A 14,713-nucleotide genomic window follows, 5' to 3' on the forward strand; every position below is an offset into this window, starting at 1 on the left:
CTGAAACCAGCCAGATTTTATGGGGACAGCAGGGTGCCAAAACACCAAAATCTCCTTCTTTTCTAGCACTTAGTTTTGATTTAAACACAGGAAGAATTAAAGAATCAGGTTGCTGATCATGAAAGAGTCAGGTTTGGGCCACAGCTATCCAAGGAGTGTGGGTGCTTTAAAGAAAACGGGTGGATTTTAGTTTATTTACTCAAAACAATGTGGTGAAACACTGCAGGGCTTTCCAACATGCATCATTATTTGTCTTTGATTACATTTAGCTCTGGTTGGGCTGGGCTGATCCCAAAATGCTTTTAGGAAGAAGTTCTTCCCTGTGAGGGTGCTTAGGCCCTGGCACAAGTTGCCCAGGGAAGCTGTGGCTGCCCGATCCCTGGAAGTGTGCATGGCCAGACTTGGAGCGACCTGGGACAGTGGAAGGTGTCCCTGTCCATGGCAGGGGATGGAATGAGATGGGCTTTAAGGTCCCTTGCAACCCAAACCATTCTGGCATTCTGTGAATGATGCTTATAGCAAAATCTGTGGCTCCTTGATCGAGGGGGATCCTTTCCCTTGCCCAGGTGAACTCCCTTGCCAGCCATACCTCAGAAGGCAGGTCAGCTGTCCTGTGTGGCTCCACCCTGCCCTTCTGCACAGCTTTGTCCCTGACCTGCTGAATTTTGTATGAGTGCATGCTGGCCTGTTAGCAGCAGCAGCAGCAGGAGCTCATTTCCTCCCCCTTCATCTGACACCTCACACCGGGACACTTGGCATTTCTACAGTGTCCTGCAACAGGACCTCGGCACCTTCAGGTGTTATCCAACCCCTAACCTGGCCCCAGCATGTGGAGAATTTGCATAATCTCTATGTGATGGATGAGCATTGCAGAAATATAGTGATGATTTCCCCAGATTAGCTCAAACACCCATCTGCACCTCTGTTTATCTCCTTCTATGACCTTCAGAGTCTGTGGCAGTGAAGGACTCTGGATATAACACAGGCAAAGGGCAGGGAGAGCTCCAGGGCTGTGGCAAGGGTTCAGCAAACATCCAGAGGTGATAAAGCTGGCATGAGCCCACAGTGATCGCTGTCCTTTTTCCCTTTTGTCTGCCCAGAGAGCCAAAGAGATGGGACAACAATAGAGCTTTGTCCTGTCCTTTTTGTGTCTAGCAAGGACAAAACCCAGCTCATAGCATGGGTATCCTGGCAGGTGCTGGTGGGATCCCCTGTGACCTGAGGAACAGTTGTGCTGATCCCAGACACTTGCTGTATGTATGGGATTGGGAATCCAGAAAGCTTTGAATGCCTTGAGCATGGATAACAGGTGGGACATGCACAACCTCTGGTAAATTGTCTCATCTCTTGCCTCTCAGGGTCTGGCCCAGTGATCTCTAAGACAATCCTTTGAGGGGGGGAAAAAACCCTATAAATGGTTCTTTAACAGAATTCACTTCAGTTCTCTACTAACCAGGTAGGAGTGGGCAAAATGGCAACGAATGTTATCTACCACTGCTATCTTACAGATAAACAGTGCTGTGGGAATGGTGTTTCCCACTGGCACCAGTGAGGAAATGGGAAGAGCTGAGACCACTGCAGAGGTACAAGGTGGTACCTGAGGGCTCAAAACAATGCTGGGCTGAAATCCCAGTAATGATACTAAAATCTTGGCTGGCAGGGAAAGAGTCCTGTTTGGCTTTATGTTAAAGAGTGGAAAGGGTGAAAGAGAGTAATAAATCAGGAAAAAAAGCAGGATCAATGCACGTCCTGGAGGGCTGGGGTTATCAGCTTGGTCCGGGAAGCCAAAGCACATCTTTAGTGCCAAGTTCACTCCCCATTTCCATGCAAAACCTTATTTAGCAGGGAGCTGGGATGTTCAGTGAGCACAGGAGATCAACTAGCGGGATAAACTGCCCGTGGGACCAGTTTACAGCTGGGATAATTGGTTAAGGTCTCTGGGAATGCTGAGCCCAAGGGGGGCAGGAACGGGCTTGTCCTTCTCCGTGCACAGCCTCTGTCAATCCAGAGAGGCACAGCACCCCCAGTACAACCTGCCAGTGGCCTCTGCCTCCCCTCCAGGCACATCCTTCTCTGATTAATTAGTTTTACCACACAGGATCCTACCTGATCCTCCCTGTCCCTCCCCACATTTGTTTACAGCTGTTGCTGGGCAGAAGGCAGAGTAGAAGACAGGGGGATGTACGGACAAGTACGGAGCAGTTTCTGAGGAATGAGAGGCATTGGATTTGTTTTCCTTGCCAGTGCCATACCAAGGACCTCTCCTCCATTCCCTGAATCACACTGCTGACCTCTCCAGCCTCCACATCCATTACAGCAGCCGAAGGGAAGTCCTGGCAGTTACTTCTGGAGCTTGCCAGTTCCTTATATAATCTTTACATTATCTATACATTATCTAGCAGTGCACACACTGTTTATAAGAACCTGCCAGCATAGCGTGAGCTGCTCTGTGCCAAACGGCAGGTCAAGACCAGCCTGCTGAGGAAAATGGGGCAGCAAATGCTCTGTGTGCTCATGGCAGCCACAGAAACCTGCCAGGCTGGCTTACAGCGCAGCAGTATGGAATAACCTCCATTCCAGGATCCCAGCCTGGGGCCAGATGTGGCAGCTGAACACAGCATCCTGCTGCAGGTTACCCAGGGTTAGTCAAGGATCTGGTTGTACTGACCTGCTGTGCCTGAGATACCTGACGGGGGAGAATCTGCAGGTCCTGCCTTGCTCCTTCCCTGTTCTTTATGGCCAGCACAGAGAGAGCTCCATTTTGGGATATCTTTGCAGTCTAGGGAGCATTGATGTCCCTGGGTTTGCTGTTAGATCTGTGGTACTTGCTGAACTGCTGGAGCTGGTCTGTACTGGCGCCTGTGGCACTGGGAATGTCTGCCTGGTCATCTCTCACTCATGGCTGGTGTGTGCAGATGGATCTGGAAGCTCTTGGAGTGAATGAACAGCTCTCATTGAGGTGTGAATGGGCTGTGGCAGCAGGGAGCAGCTGCTCCGGGTTCCACACGGCTGAATTCCTGCTCGGCACGCTTCATATTTGCCACAGCTCAGCCCCAAGTGCTCACATTCCTGCTTTATTAGCTGAAGACACAACCCACTCTAGGAAAGCAAATAAAAACCTGGCACAGCTCCTGGGTTGTGCAAGGACTGAGTCCATGGAGGAACAGTGTGTGTTTGTGTTCAGTGTGTCCGGCGGCACCGTGTCCGCCGGGCTGCTTGGAGCAGGATAATCAGGGCATTGAGAGATACAGTTCACCAGTAGAGATATTCCCTCCTGCCTTTACAAACAGACCTGGAAGAAATCTGCCAAATTATTTTTCACCAAAAAGCCCAAAGTGGTGTTTTCTCAGCTTTCTGTAGCTGGTAATTTTTTGAATGTCAGAACGTAGTAAGCTTGGGGGAATCCTGATTTAATTAATTAACTTTCTTTGAATCTTGAAAAAAATTCATAATGAAAAGTTTCTTCTTTTTTTTGGTTGTATTTTTATGAACTACCACAACTTTAGTTCCCAAGCTACTTGGGCATATCCAAAATTCCATTTCCATTTAGGAAAAGGTTCCTCTGTGTGAGCTCTAAGCAGTTACTCCAGGCAAGGAGAGAACTTGTGCTCAGCAGTTTCAAGGTGGCAAAGAAAAAGGGTCTGGAGATGCTGAACAGCATCAGAGGTGGGAGATCCCTCTTCACAGCATCCCTGTCACTAACTGCCATCCCAAACTCCTGGCCAGCAGCACTTGGAGCAGTCTGCTCTTCCCAGTAGCTCCAGTCATGGCTGAACTGAGCCAATGTGTTTCCTGTCTCACCCACCACTGGGGCTTGATCTGCAGGAACCAACAGGATTGTTGGCTTCCAGTTTTTCTTCCAGCCCCGTTTCCAGTTGGTGTATTAAGTGTCCAAGGAGTTGAATAGAAGGGTCACCCACACACACAGTGTCAAAGGGGAGCAGGGTAATCTGAAGCTGGAATCTCGGGTGGGAAAGAGGATGTGAAGAAGGGAGCTGGAATAGCACCGAGGGAGCAGGGAGAAGGACAAGGGAGTTATTCAGGGCTGGCAGGAGGGGACAGGAGGAATTAATGACCTGGGCAAGAAGGCTGGATCTCTGCTGAACCTCAGGCTTTTTCTCCAGTATGATGAAATCTTTAAAGACATGACAGTGAGTGGCACTGTTCTGATGTTGCCCAAATCCCTGTGGATTTAGGTATGGACGTGGTCATCTTGACTCATCAGTGTGGCTGAGCAGGCTTGGCGGGCCACTGCTCCTGCCAGAGCTGTCTCTTGCAGACAATACCAGTGTGTGTTAAATCCTGCAAAAATCCTCTGGTAAAGGTTGTGGGGAAGGAACAGTCCCTCTGTGCTCCTGTCAATAGCAAAGTGACAGCTATGTGGCCTCCAGCTGGACTTGTGAACAAGCTCATGGGTTGGCCAGGGTGTGGGAGAGCCAGCAGCAGGGAATTACAGTCTGGGCACTGTGCTCAGGGCTGCAGGGTCTCATCTCAGAGACCTCTCCATGTGACTGGGGCTGGAGGCCCTGTTGGGATACAAGGAGATCTGTGAGACCCCCAGGAGTTGGTTCATGACCCTTCAAGGTAAGTTACTTCTTCTCCATTGGTGTGTTCTGCCTCGCCAGCACCAAGCAGCTGTCTGTGGCTCAGGGGTGATGCTGGCACCAGTGCAGCCTCTCTGCCCGTGGCTCCCCAGGGAGATGATCCCTGTGCAGGGCCACACTGGGCAGGAAGTGGCTCCTCTCTTTGTGAGAGTGCCTCGTGTCCTGTTACAGTGCCGCAGCCTGGCTTGGGTTACGGGTGTGCAGTGTCAAGTGATCGGCGTCAGCACTGCGCTTCTCCAGCCTAACTCACTGCTCCAAAACCCCTTTTCCAGCCCTGTGCCCAATCAAGTCTGGTTCTTTCCCAGAATGAGTGCATCGAGGATGGGTGGGCAGGCTGGAACCAGCTGGCTGGGTCTCACCGGCTTGGCCTGGGGGGCTGGAAGGAGGCTGAGCACCGCAGGGACAGACAGCAACCAAGCAGAAATGAGCTGCTCCTCCCCACAGCCCTATGAGAAATCACTGCAATCATCAAAGTGCCATGAACTTCTCCTGCTACGCTGCCTAATCCATCAGGAGAGCCAGCCAGCGCTGTTTGACAGCTCTGGAAGCAGCTGAGGGGAACACCTGCAGAAGCCCACCGGGAGTCACCTCAGAAAGGGTGGCAGCAGCTTTCCTGCTGTGGGAAGTGCTGTGCAGAAATACTTCCTGCCAGTCCTTCCCATGGGTTCTGCTGGAGCCTGGTTTCCCCCCCACAGGCTTTCATCTGGGCTCAGAACAGACGCCCGTAAGCAGAGAAGCAGCCTAATTTATTTATGGTGTGCATTAACATTTATTCAGCTGGGGAGAGAGGTGGCAACCTGAGAGGGGCCAGCCATTCCTTACTGCCAGCTGAGGTGGGACTGCTCCCTGCAGCCACAGACTCCTCCAGAATGTGGAGATGAACGAAGGTGGTGCTGTTTTACTAAGGGAGGATGAAAGGATTAATGTCCTGCTCCCATGAGAGCCAGGAAACTCCACTGAGGATGGCAGAGCAGCTGGAAAGCATATCCAGTTCTGGTAGGAACAGAGCCAGGGGAGGGTATCTTGGGGCTTTAAGCCAGTTTTGTTGTAGAATTCCCTTTGGTCATCTCTCCTCATCCCTCTGTGCTCACCATAGCGAAGAATACATGGTGGTAGGCAACATACTTGGTGATCAAAGCAATTTCAGCAGGCCAAGTGTGACACCAGAGCCTTCCCCACCCATCAACAGCTGTGTGATGAGGCTGTGTCCTGTGAGGATCTTCACACTATGCCCTGGAGCCCCCCCAGAGTGAACCTCCACCTTCACCATCTGGGTGCTTTCCTGTGCACAGCCTGAAGCTGCTGCTGTGTTCCAGCCTCACCACAACAATTTTAAATATCCCTCTTCAGGGTCTCCCCTGAGGTGGGTTTAATATTCCCAGTAAGTCCCTATTGATACTGGGGGCACCTTGGCCCTCAGGTAGGACTTTTGTACCCACACTTGGCACCTTGTCATGTTAGGCCAGTATTACTGTAGAAAAAGCAGCTTTAGAAAGCTAAACCCAAGGCCTTGTTCACTTAGAAATAATATTTAGACACCTGTGTGCATTGGAGCTGTCATAACCCAGCGAGCTTTAAATGAGTGGATGCCTGTGTGCTGGGAATTTGGGAGTCACTGCACTCACTTCTTGGAGGTCTGGCAGTGTACACAGGCTGAGGGTCCAGCCTGATTGCACTGGAGGAAAATGGAAATATGAAAAGTCTTGTCAGCTCCAAATGTCCCTCAGCAGTGTTGTAATCACATAATCAAGGCCAGCTCAGCTTGGTGTGATTTGTTTCATTATGAAACATAATTCTCACTGGAATTTTAGTTCTTGCTTGCCCTCTACTCCCAAATGTGCCAGCTCACAGCAGAAATTAATGCTGGGGGAGGGAGGATCTGAGTGGGAAAGCAACCAAGACATTTAAATATTGGTTTACACGTGCTGAGTGTCTTTTGCTGAATTAGTGGGTGGGTTTCAAGTGCTGCCAAGCAAAATCCCTCTGGATGTGCTCATGCCAGGGGCTGGGCTGGCCAAGAGGCACTGATTTGTGCAGGGAATGCCTGCAGAGCTCATTCTGCATTTCAGTAGTGGCAGGGAAATAGCAGGCAGCTGCTTTACTCCTCCTGAGGATTTGGCCCAGGGACATACAGTTCCCATTTCAGGTTTTCTGGAATTTGGTCAGAGAGGTCCCAACCCTGGTGAATTTGTTTTTGAGGTGTGTTCATACAAAAAAATGTGGAAGATGAAATTCTGTGTCGAAAAGTGCTTATTTGAGAGCTGTGTTTGTTTCCAAGGCAGTCTGTCAGCCTCTCCCTGCTCTGGCTTTTGTGACACGGGATTGAGGCGTGCTCCCTGTGCCATGGCACCATTAGATCCCCCTCTGGAACCCTGGTGGCTGGAGCCCTGGGTTACCTGTACCCATGGGTGCCAGCCTGCAAATCTGCTTGGCTTTAACCCTGTTGTGAGCTCCCAGATTCATTTTTACACATTCTATAGGGCTGTTTAGCTGGAAACTGCAGCCCTTCTGCCCCTGACGGGATGTGCAGCAGTGTCAGTGCACAGCCAAAGGAATGTGCACTGCCTTGGAGGCAGGAGGAGTTTGTCTGCACTAGCAGCCCTGTGTGCACCCAAAATTCCCACACCTCATGCTCTTGCTTCTTTATGAGTCCCTCTGTCTCTAGAAGTGACTGATGCAGTTCAAATCCCTGCTTGGCACCCACCCACCCTGCAGCATCCAGGCTACAAACAGCCCAAATTTATGCTCTGCCATTATCCTCATGTTTCATTTCTTGGGAGCTAATTGACATTAACAACAGCTTTGTTTAGCACTAAATACAGCCCCTGCCATCCCACTTCTCCCCAGGTGAGGTTGGTCTCTCTGGACACTTCTCCAGGCCACTCCACATGGATAAATGTCCATCCAAAACCCTTGGGCAAAGGGAGTCACTTCCCAGGGACAAATAAACCACATTGGCAGCTCATAGATGCCAAAGACAATCTCTGATCAAATAGAAGATCTCCAAGGAAAAGCACACACAGCCTGTTCCTTCCCAATTAAACATCAACCAGGTAAATCCACAGCTCTCAGGTTGGAGAGCTGGCAGGCCCAGACACCCCAAAAACTGCTTGTGTTACCCCAGACAACCCCTAACTTCTTACCCAGGAAATAACTAAGGAAGGTGATTTCTCACATGATTTGTGCTTGCTCTGCCCACCCCAGAGGCCACATTTTCACCTGGGGTACTTGGATCTGCTGAGATCAGGAATAACTGTTATTGATACCTAAATGAGCTCAACCCAAACAAGCTGCCTCTCGGACTGTGCACAAACACCCATCCTGCCCATTCCCTGCACTTCCAAAGAGCCAAAGGGCATGGAATTTTCATGGTTCACTAAGTAGTTACAAGAGGATAATCATTAACCTGCTGAGGACAGTCTTTCTTTTGTGAGGCCCTTTATCAGGTGATCTTGCTAACAGACCTGGGGAGGATCTGGGTAAGGGAAGCAACGTTCTGTTCCCACAAAATCCCAACTGTCCCCAGCATGGGAGGTGTCAGCACAGACATGAGGTGTGTTTTTGCTGCCAGGTCAGGCCAGCCTGTTGTGTAGGGAACTCTGGATTCATGTGGCTTTGACTGAGTTCCAGCCTAAAGCTCTCCAACATCCACATGCTGCTCTCCAGAGGTGCCTTTGCCATGGGAATATGTTTGCAGGCACGACTCACCGTACAGGTCCTTTGCACTCAGCTTGGAGGCTCCCTCGGCTTTGCCCATGCTGCCACTGAAAAACAAATAAGGTGCAAATCAACCATCAGCTCCCAAATATTTTTAACATCGGTTTTCACACAGCAGCTCTGCCCAGAGGGACCAGCCCTTCCCTTCCTTGCAAGGCATTTCCTTGTGGGCCGTGCCGGCAGCTCCTGTGCAACCCTACCCGTTATCCACACCACAGGCACATGTCACTGAACCCAGCGGTGGAAACAGGACACGGAGCAGCCCAGCCAGGCCTGTCCCCACTAGAGTTACCTTCACAATGTCCCCTGGAGGGACAGCACTCCGGAGGGGCTGGGTTAAGGACAGCAGCTCCCAGTGTGCCATCAGTGGGAGTTTCAAGGAGACCCCCTCCGTGTTATCCCTGAGTCCCCCTGAACCGGAGGCAGTGCAAGAGCCAAGGTGATGATCCCTTCTCAATGGACATGTTGGAGATGAACCCCTTGAAGGCAGGTGCTCAGATATAGAACATATCCCATGTAAGGGAGGGTGGAATTGTGTGTAAACAGTTAAATTTTGGGGCGTCAAGTCTCTAAGCACCACATGTGGGGCCATCCCCCAAGCCTGGGTATTGGGTAGGAATGAGCACCCAGGAGATAACTGAGTTTTCTCTGACAGAGGAGGATCCAAGTGGGATCTGGGGCACTGTGGTTGGGCAGTCCTGCATGGAGCAGTGACCCATGGGTGCCCAGGGGCTGCTTTGTGCTCTGTCACCATGTCCCCCTGAGAGCAGGCCGTGGTTCAGGTGCTCATATCCAGTGCAGGAAGGAGGGAGAGAGCTGGTGGCCCTGGCTCCACTGGGAGGTTGCCATGGGCTGCTGTAGCCCAAAGTTGCAGGTGGAGAGGCTCCTGGTATCCCTCTGCTCTCTCCACCTTATGTGCCATTATCAAACCCCATTGCACAGGGCAGGTGATGTGTGAGGCAGTGCCAGCTTATGAGGTGCCCAGGAGGGGTGAAACAAACACCAGGGACTTTGGGGATGGGTGGGACTGCTTGGAGTATCCCCTGAACAGTAGGAAGGAGTGGTGCAGGAAGATCCTTACTTTAATGAGCCGGGGTTGCTGTTGAGGGATCCCTTGTGACTCATGTTGCTTCACAGGCCAGGCAACTGCAGCAGAAGCACAAGAGACAGGGTCAGTGGTAATAGAACAGGCTCTCAGGTGATTTATCCGTGTGCATCCTGCCCTCCCTGCCTCCAAGCAGGGGTCTCCCAGCAGATGAAGCAGTCAGGTGAGGACAAGGGTGTTTCCTCCCTGTTCTCAGTCACCTCTCACTGCTCTGACCTAGGCTGAAAGTGACACATCCCAGGATGTTTTTTCAAAACCTATTTCCACCTCTCCCTCTGCCCTTCCATTCCAGGCACACCTCAACTTTGTGACGTTCCAGCACATCTTTTTCCAGCAGCACTGTCCTGCCTAAAGTTAAACAGGGACTGAGGTGGCCTTTGCCTCTGGTGTGTCCCAGGTGCCTGTGTCCATGTGCTCATGGCTGTGTGTCCCAAGTCATTTGTCATGACTAGAGTGCCATTAGCTTTTGTTATGTGGTAATTTTAAGCTCTATACCAGCTGTTATAGTATCTTTATGAGGGGATTACTCACATAAAGAAAAATGGGATAAATGAATGCTGCTCCACTGGCAGCTCAGGGATGAAGGAAAATGTACCGCAGTGAGTGGTTAGTGAAAGGAAGACAGGATCAGCACAGATTATTTTCCTCTTCTTTCCAGAGAGAATTAGATTGTGGGAGAAGATGTGAGAGAGATCCAGACACTGTTCTGACAGCAGAACTGCAAGGGAAGAGAGACAAATCCTGAAAACAAGATATAACGAGATCTTGGGGAATAATTTGTTTGAGCTCTTCACCTTTGCTGCAGGGAAGCCAAGGCACAGTCCTAAAAATTTTTTAAGTCTCTTTTGGAATGTTCAGGGGCACTCCTGTGCCTAGGTCAGACCCTGCTTACCTCATAGTAAGGTTGTCAGAATTCAAAGGTTTGGCTTTGAAATACTTGTTGCTGACCTAAAGGAAAAAATTCCTCAGTGTCCTCAGTAGGATTTCCTGCAAGGGAACTGCTGAGTGTGCTTGGCATGTGCCAAGGGCTGCCATGACAGCCGTGGGCAGGCAGTGGAGCCTCCTTCAAGGGTTTGCACTGAATCTAGGCTGAAGTGTGTGTAATCCCCAGGGAATACTTTGGAGTCATCCCTGACACCTGGGATTTCCCCTCTGGAGGCTGACTATCTGCTGCAGGGTTTGTTGTATCACCAGCAGAGCTGCCCTAGATTCCTTACGTATCCGTATTTACTCCTCATGTTGGAACACTTGTGGTATTTTGCTCTGTGTGTTTCACCCTGAGGTGAGGGCAGAGAGAGTTTTCTCACTGATCTTATCAGAACTGTCAGTAGGATGTCAGAGGGATGCATTTATGAGGATGTTGGTGAAGTACTTGGCTGTACACAGACTGCATGGAGAACCCCAGCATGTTTTGGGCTCAGCCTTGCAACTTTCAGCCTGTTTTCTGTCACTGTAACACACTCAGCTTGGAGACACTGCTAGAAAGGACTCTCAAGTGCATTTTAGTAGCTAGTGTGTTAAATTCCCCCTTTTTTGTCTCTTTTGTGTTTGATATTGAAATCCCTCTGCACACCTATAAGAGGTATTAATTCATAACCACATTAGACTAGAAACCTGGTGGTCTGCCAACCCCTCTGAGTGTAATAAAACCTATCCCTGTGCCCAAGCTTGGATACCTGTGAATTTTTCCTCTGTTAATAGCTGTCTGCTGGTTTCCTTTTACATTCCTCAAACTGTTCCTATCTCCTAGATCTCTCTGTGCATTAGCATAAGATACCTGGAAAAGAGAACTTGGGCTCTTAAAAACCCCCGCTCTGTTCTGTTTACTCTGCACCACCCAATCACTTGAGTCCCACAGCTGATGATAGCTGGGAGTGTTTCTGCATATTAGTGTCATATTTCTGGCTCTCTTTTTCTTACTGCCCCAGGGCCATGCCCTAATGTACTGAAATCCAGGTTACTCCAGCAGGAATGTGTCACCAGGTTTGGCCCATGGAGCTCAGACCTGTCCCAGCCCCAGCTGTGAAGAACCAGGAGGAACCAGGGATCCAGCTGAGGTCACCCTGGCTTTTATTTCTCCTTCCTATGCTGTGTCCAAAAATTAAACCTCTGGGATCTGCTCTTTGAAGAGCCCATCTGGGCAACCCAGGGTGGCTGCCAGAGGTGCAGACTCCATGGCAGTGGCAGAGGAGTCTGGCTTTCTGGGTGAAGCAGGACCAGCCCTGAATTCTTCATCTCATGGTGGTTAATAAAGTCCTGATGGGATCAGCTGGTGCTCCCAAATGATAAGCTGTCCTCTCTTCCAGGGTGCCTGTGTCCCAAAGAGGCCATGAAACTGGAAGCAATGCACACACCTGCCAAATCAGCAGGTCCTTATCATGCTGGGCTCCCTTTTCTTTGTTTATTCCTGCAATTTTCCTATTTGCCCTTTGCTCAGCTCTCCCCGCTGCGTTCAGGCCATGGCCGTGCTCAGCCTTGTGTTGGTCGCAGCGAAGGCGTGGTGTGGTGCTGGCCAAGTGAAACCAGGATGGAGCCTCATGCCAAAGCTTTTAATTCAGCGTTAATTGCCAAATATTAATTGAATCTGAACTGGAAGACTGCAAGGGGGAAGGGCACATTCCTAAGGGGTTGGAGACTTTCTAATGAATCTGCTAAATCAAGAGGCAACTGGGCTTGTGAAAGGTGAAGGAGGGCTAAGAGCACTTCACCTGAAATGTGCACAGAACCAAGACACAAGAGATGAAGCTGTGGGCTGGCCTTCCCTAGGTTCTCCCTCCCCTTGGGAGCATCCTTAAGAGCTCCCACAGTCTGCAGCCTCAGCCAGATGTTGTCTCTTCTCCCTGCCTTGATTAGAGGGTTCTGATCTCCCCCTTATCTCCCAGCAGGTGTGGCTGCTGCCTCCTCCTTCCCCAGCGGGAGGAGCGTAGGAAGGGAGGTGAGACACAAGTGTCACCATGCAATGTGTGGCTGTGCAGGTGTCACCTTTGACTCAGCCTAATCAAAGCCAATTTCAAGACCATCACCCACCCTTTTGGTGGTGCAGGGCAGAGTCTCTGCTTGGGTCACCAAGCAAGGCAGCTGAGCCTCGCACATGAGCATGGTATGGAATGAGATACGGACTCCAGGAACTAAGCCAGGCTCAAATTCAGTCCACGGCCACTGGAGCAACTACAGCTAAACTGCATGGCTAAATCCTGGCACCCTGATCTGGCCCAGGCCAGGAGGTCCCAGAGGGACTTAGGGAGGCCAGCCCAAATCAGTGCTGAAGGCCATCAAGGTGGGTGAAGACACATTGTACTTTAAAGCACAGGAAATCCTTCTCCCTGACTTTCCGGCCAGTCTTATCCTTGTAGGTCAAATATCCTCCCAAAGACACACGGAGCCGTGACAGGAGCCTGGCATTGTCTGCGCCACATTTCTGTACTTTTATAGCAAATGGAAGCTGGCCATGCATTGTTTTGGCTTTCTCTGAGTCTCTTTGAAGAGGGAGCTGTGACATTGATCCCTCTTGTCCAAGGGTGGAGAAGCACTTTGTGAAGGGAAAGAGTAATACCTCTTTCTCCTCTCTGGGCTGATCTCTGCTATTGTTTTACTTTATTTTTATTAGGTATAGTTCTCCCTTATCTGCTGTGGTCAGACTTCTTATAGGGCATGGAAAGGACATGAAAAAAATCTGGATTCTGGGTAAAGATTGGACAGTGTGCAAATGTGAAATACTAGTGGGATTTTTAGGGCTATTATTATGATTATCATCATCACTGTTAATAACAGCAGCATCTGGTGTTTGTGGATTTTTCTCTTCATGGGTCTAAGACTGAGACTGGGTTTTTTGGTATCAGAGAACATTAGGATGTAATTGTAGCAGCAAGGATTTATGCTGGTAAGAACAGAATGGGTTTTGCTGGAACAGTAGGAAAACATGGCAAAACCCCCAAAAACCTTAAGCTAAGTGACCTAGGAGTAATAGCAAGTTTTTCCAAGCATGTTATAACCCTTGCCTGTGTTTTCATCAATCATCCCACCAAAATCTGCCTGGGGCAACAAGACTTCCCAATTCCCCATCAGCCATGGTGAAGGGAGTCTCTGCACCAGGAGGTGATGGGGCTTGGGCACTGGGGAGATCCACAGGATGGAAATGCTCCCTGGGACCCTGCCTGGGGTGAGGGGTCCAATGTAACCCTGCTGTCTGTGTGTGCATCCCGTGCCAGGGGGATGGGCCAGGCAGAAATGCTGGATTGGCAGCAGCCTTGGCAGTAACATAAAGCGTCAGAGAGAAACATGAGCTGGCCACCACACAATGTTATCTCTTAGACTTCCCAGGCCCACAAAAGCTGTCTGTTAGGGCTGCTGGGTCTTTTCCTACAGGAATGTCATGCTGGAGAAAGCTGTTTGATGGGCTGTGCTGTAAAGCTTGGGCTGCTTGGACTCACAGGAGAGCAAAGGGAGAAAAGGCACCATGGTGTGTGTGGGTCCTGCACTGCTCCTGCTCCAGACAGCTCCCCCAGCCCCTGAGAGTATCCCACCAGTTCCCACAATCCATCCTGTCCTCTCTGATGGTATAGAAGGAGCTGGCAGGTAGGGAAGGCCACAATCCCACATCAAACCACTAATTAAACAGCTTTTGGGCATTAGTGAGGCAGTGGGACATGCGAGCTCAGGGCTCCTCATGAGACACCAAGAGTCCTAAACTGGTTCACACAAACTGGTTTAAATCTCTCAAAGCGGTTGTGAGAGGGACCCCAGGAGCTGTGGTTGACTTGAGAACTTCACATGGGTCTCTGGTCTGCTGGTCCAGGCTCCTGGAACCACCCTTCTCCAGCTTTTAGTTGCTTTTATGAACCTGCCTGTAAGAATGGCTTCTGTAAGAATGGGTTAACCAGGAGAAACTCAGGGTCTCTGCCAGGAACATGCACTCACAAAAAAAATACTTTTTAGGTTAGTCATAAAGCATCAGGAAATGCAAATCCAGAGCAGAGAGGCTGACAGCCAAACAGAGGAACAGGTTGTTGTTTCTCCTTGGAGAAGCAAACCAGGATCTTGTCCCATCCAAAATTTCCAAACCCTGTTTTTGCAAAATCAGGCCTTGGTTGTTCAGCAGGACCAAGTCAGAACTTCACCACTCAGTTTTAATGGTGGTGATTCCTGCTTTGGAAAGGGGAACACATCCAGATGACACTGCCTGGAGAGCCTGGTGGCTGCAGTTCCCACTGTTATCTGTGTTGTTCGAGATGCCTTTACAGCACCCCAAGTTTGGGAAAGTGGCAAGTCCTCTGTTTTTTTCCTTCTT

The 14,713-nt window shown here is 50.2% G+C and overlaps 1 protein-coding gene and 1 long non-coding RNA gene across 12 annotated transcripts in view; one reads left to right on the forward strand and one right to left on the reverse strand.

The window, feature by feature from the left end:
- Positions 1-14,713, forward strand: part of LOC135303624 (uncharacterized) — a 57,987-nt gene that overhangs the window by 20,455 nt on the left and 22,819 nt on the right. The window contains exon 4 of one of the 11 annotated variants that reach the window (XR_010365104.1): positions 12,312-14,712. The exons of 7 other annotated variants lie outside the window; for them this stretch is intronic. This is a non-coding gene — a long non-coding RNA (uncharacterized LOC135303624). Of the gene's footprint in view, positions 1-2,142; positions 3,484-8,539; positions 10,057-10,084; positions 11,769-12,311; position 14,713 lie in introns of those variants that run through there. 3 more of the 11 variants (XR_010365098.1, XR_010365095.1, XR_010365096.1) reach the window with 3 other exon arrangements.
- Positions 1-14,713, reverse strand: part of LOC135303618 (epidermal growth factor receptor kinase substrate 8-like protein 2) — a 46,826-nt gene that overhangs the window by 18,894 nt on the left and 13,219 nt on the right. Inside the window, exons 2-3 of the mRNA XM_064425651.1 lie at positions 9,403-9,467; positions 8,313-8,368 (exon numbers count right to left, since the gene is read on the reverse strand). Coding sequence (XP_064281721.1) covers positions 8,313-8,368; positions 9,403-9,446 — 100 coding nt within the window. The 5' untranslated portion in view covers positions 9,447-9,467. The remainder of the gene's footprint in view (positions 1-8,312; positions 8,369-9,402; positions 9,468-14,713) is intronic.

The sequence above is a fragment of the Passer domesticus genome, chromosome 6 (assembly GCF_036417665.1).
Source record: "Passer domesticus isolate bPasDom1 chromosome 6, bPasDom1.hap1, whole genome shotgun sequence".
In the NCBI taxonomy this organism is placed as follows: domain Eukaryota; kingdom Metazoa; phylum Chordata; class Aves; order Passeriformes; family Passeridae; genus Passer; species Passer domesticus.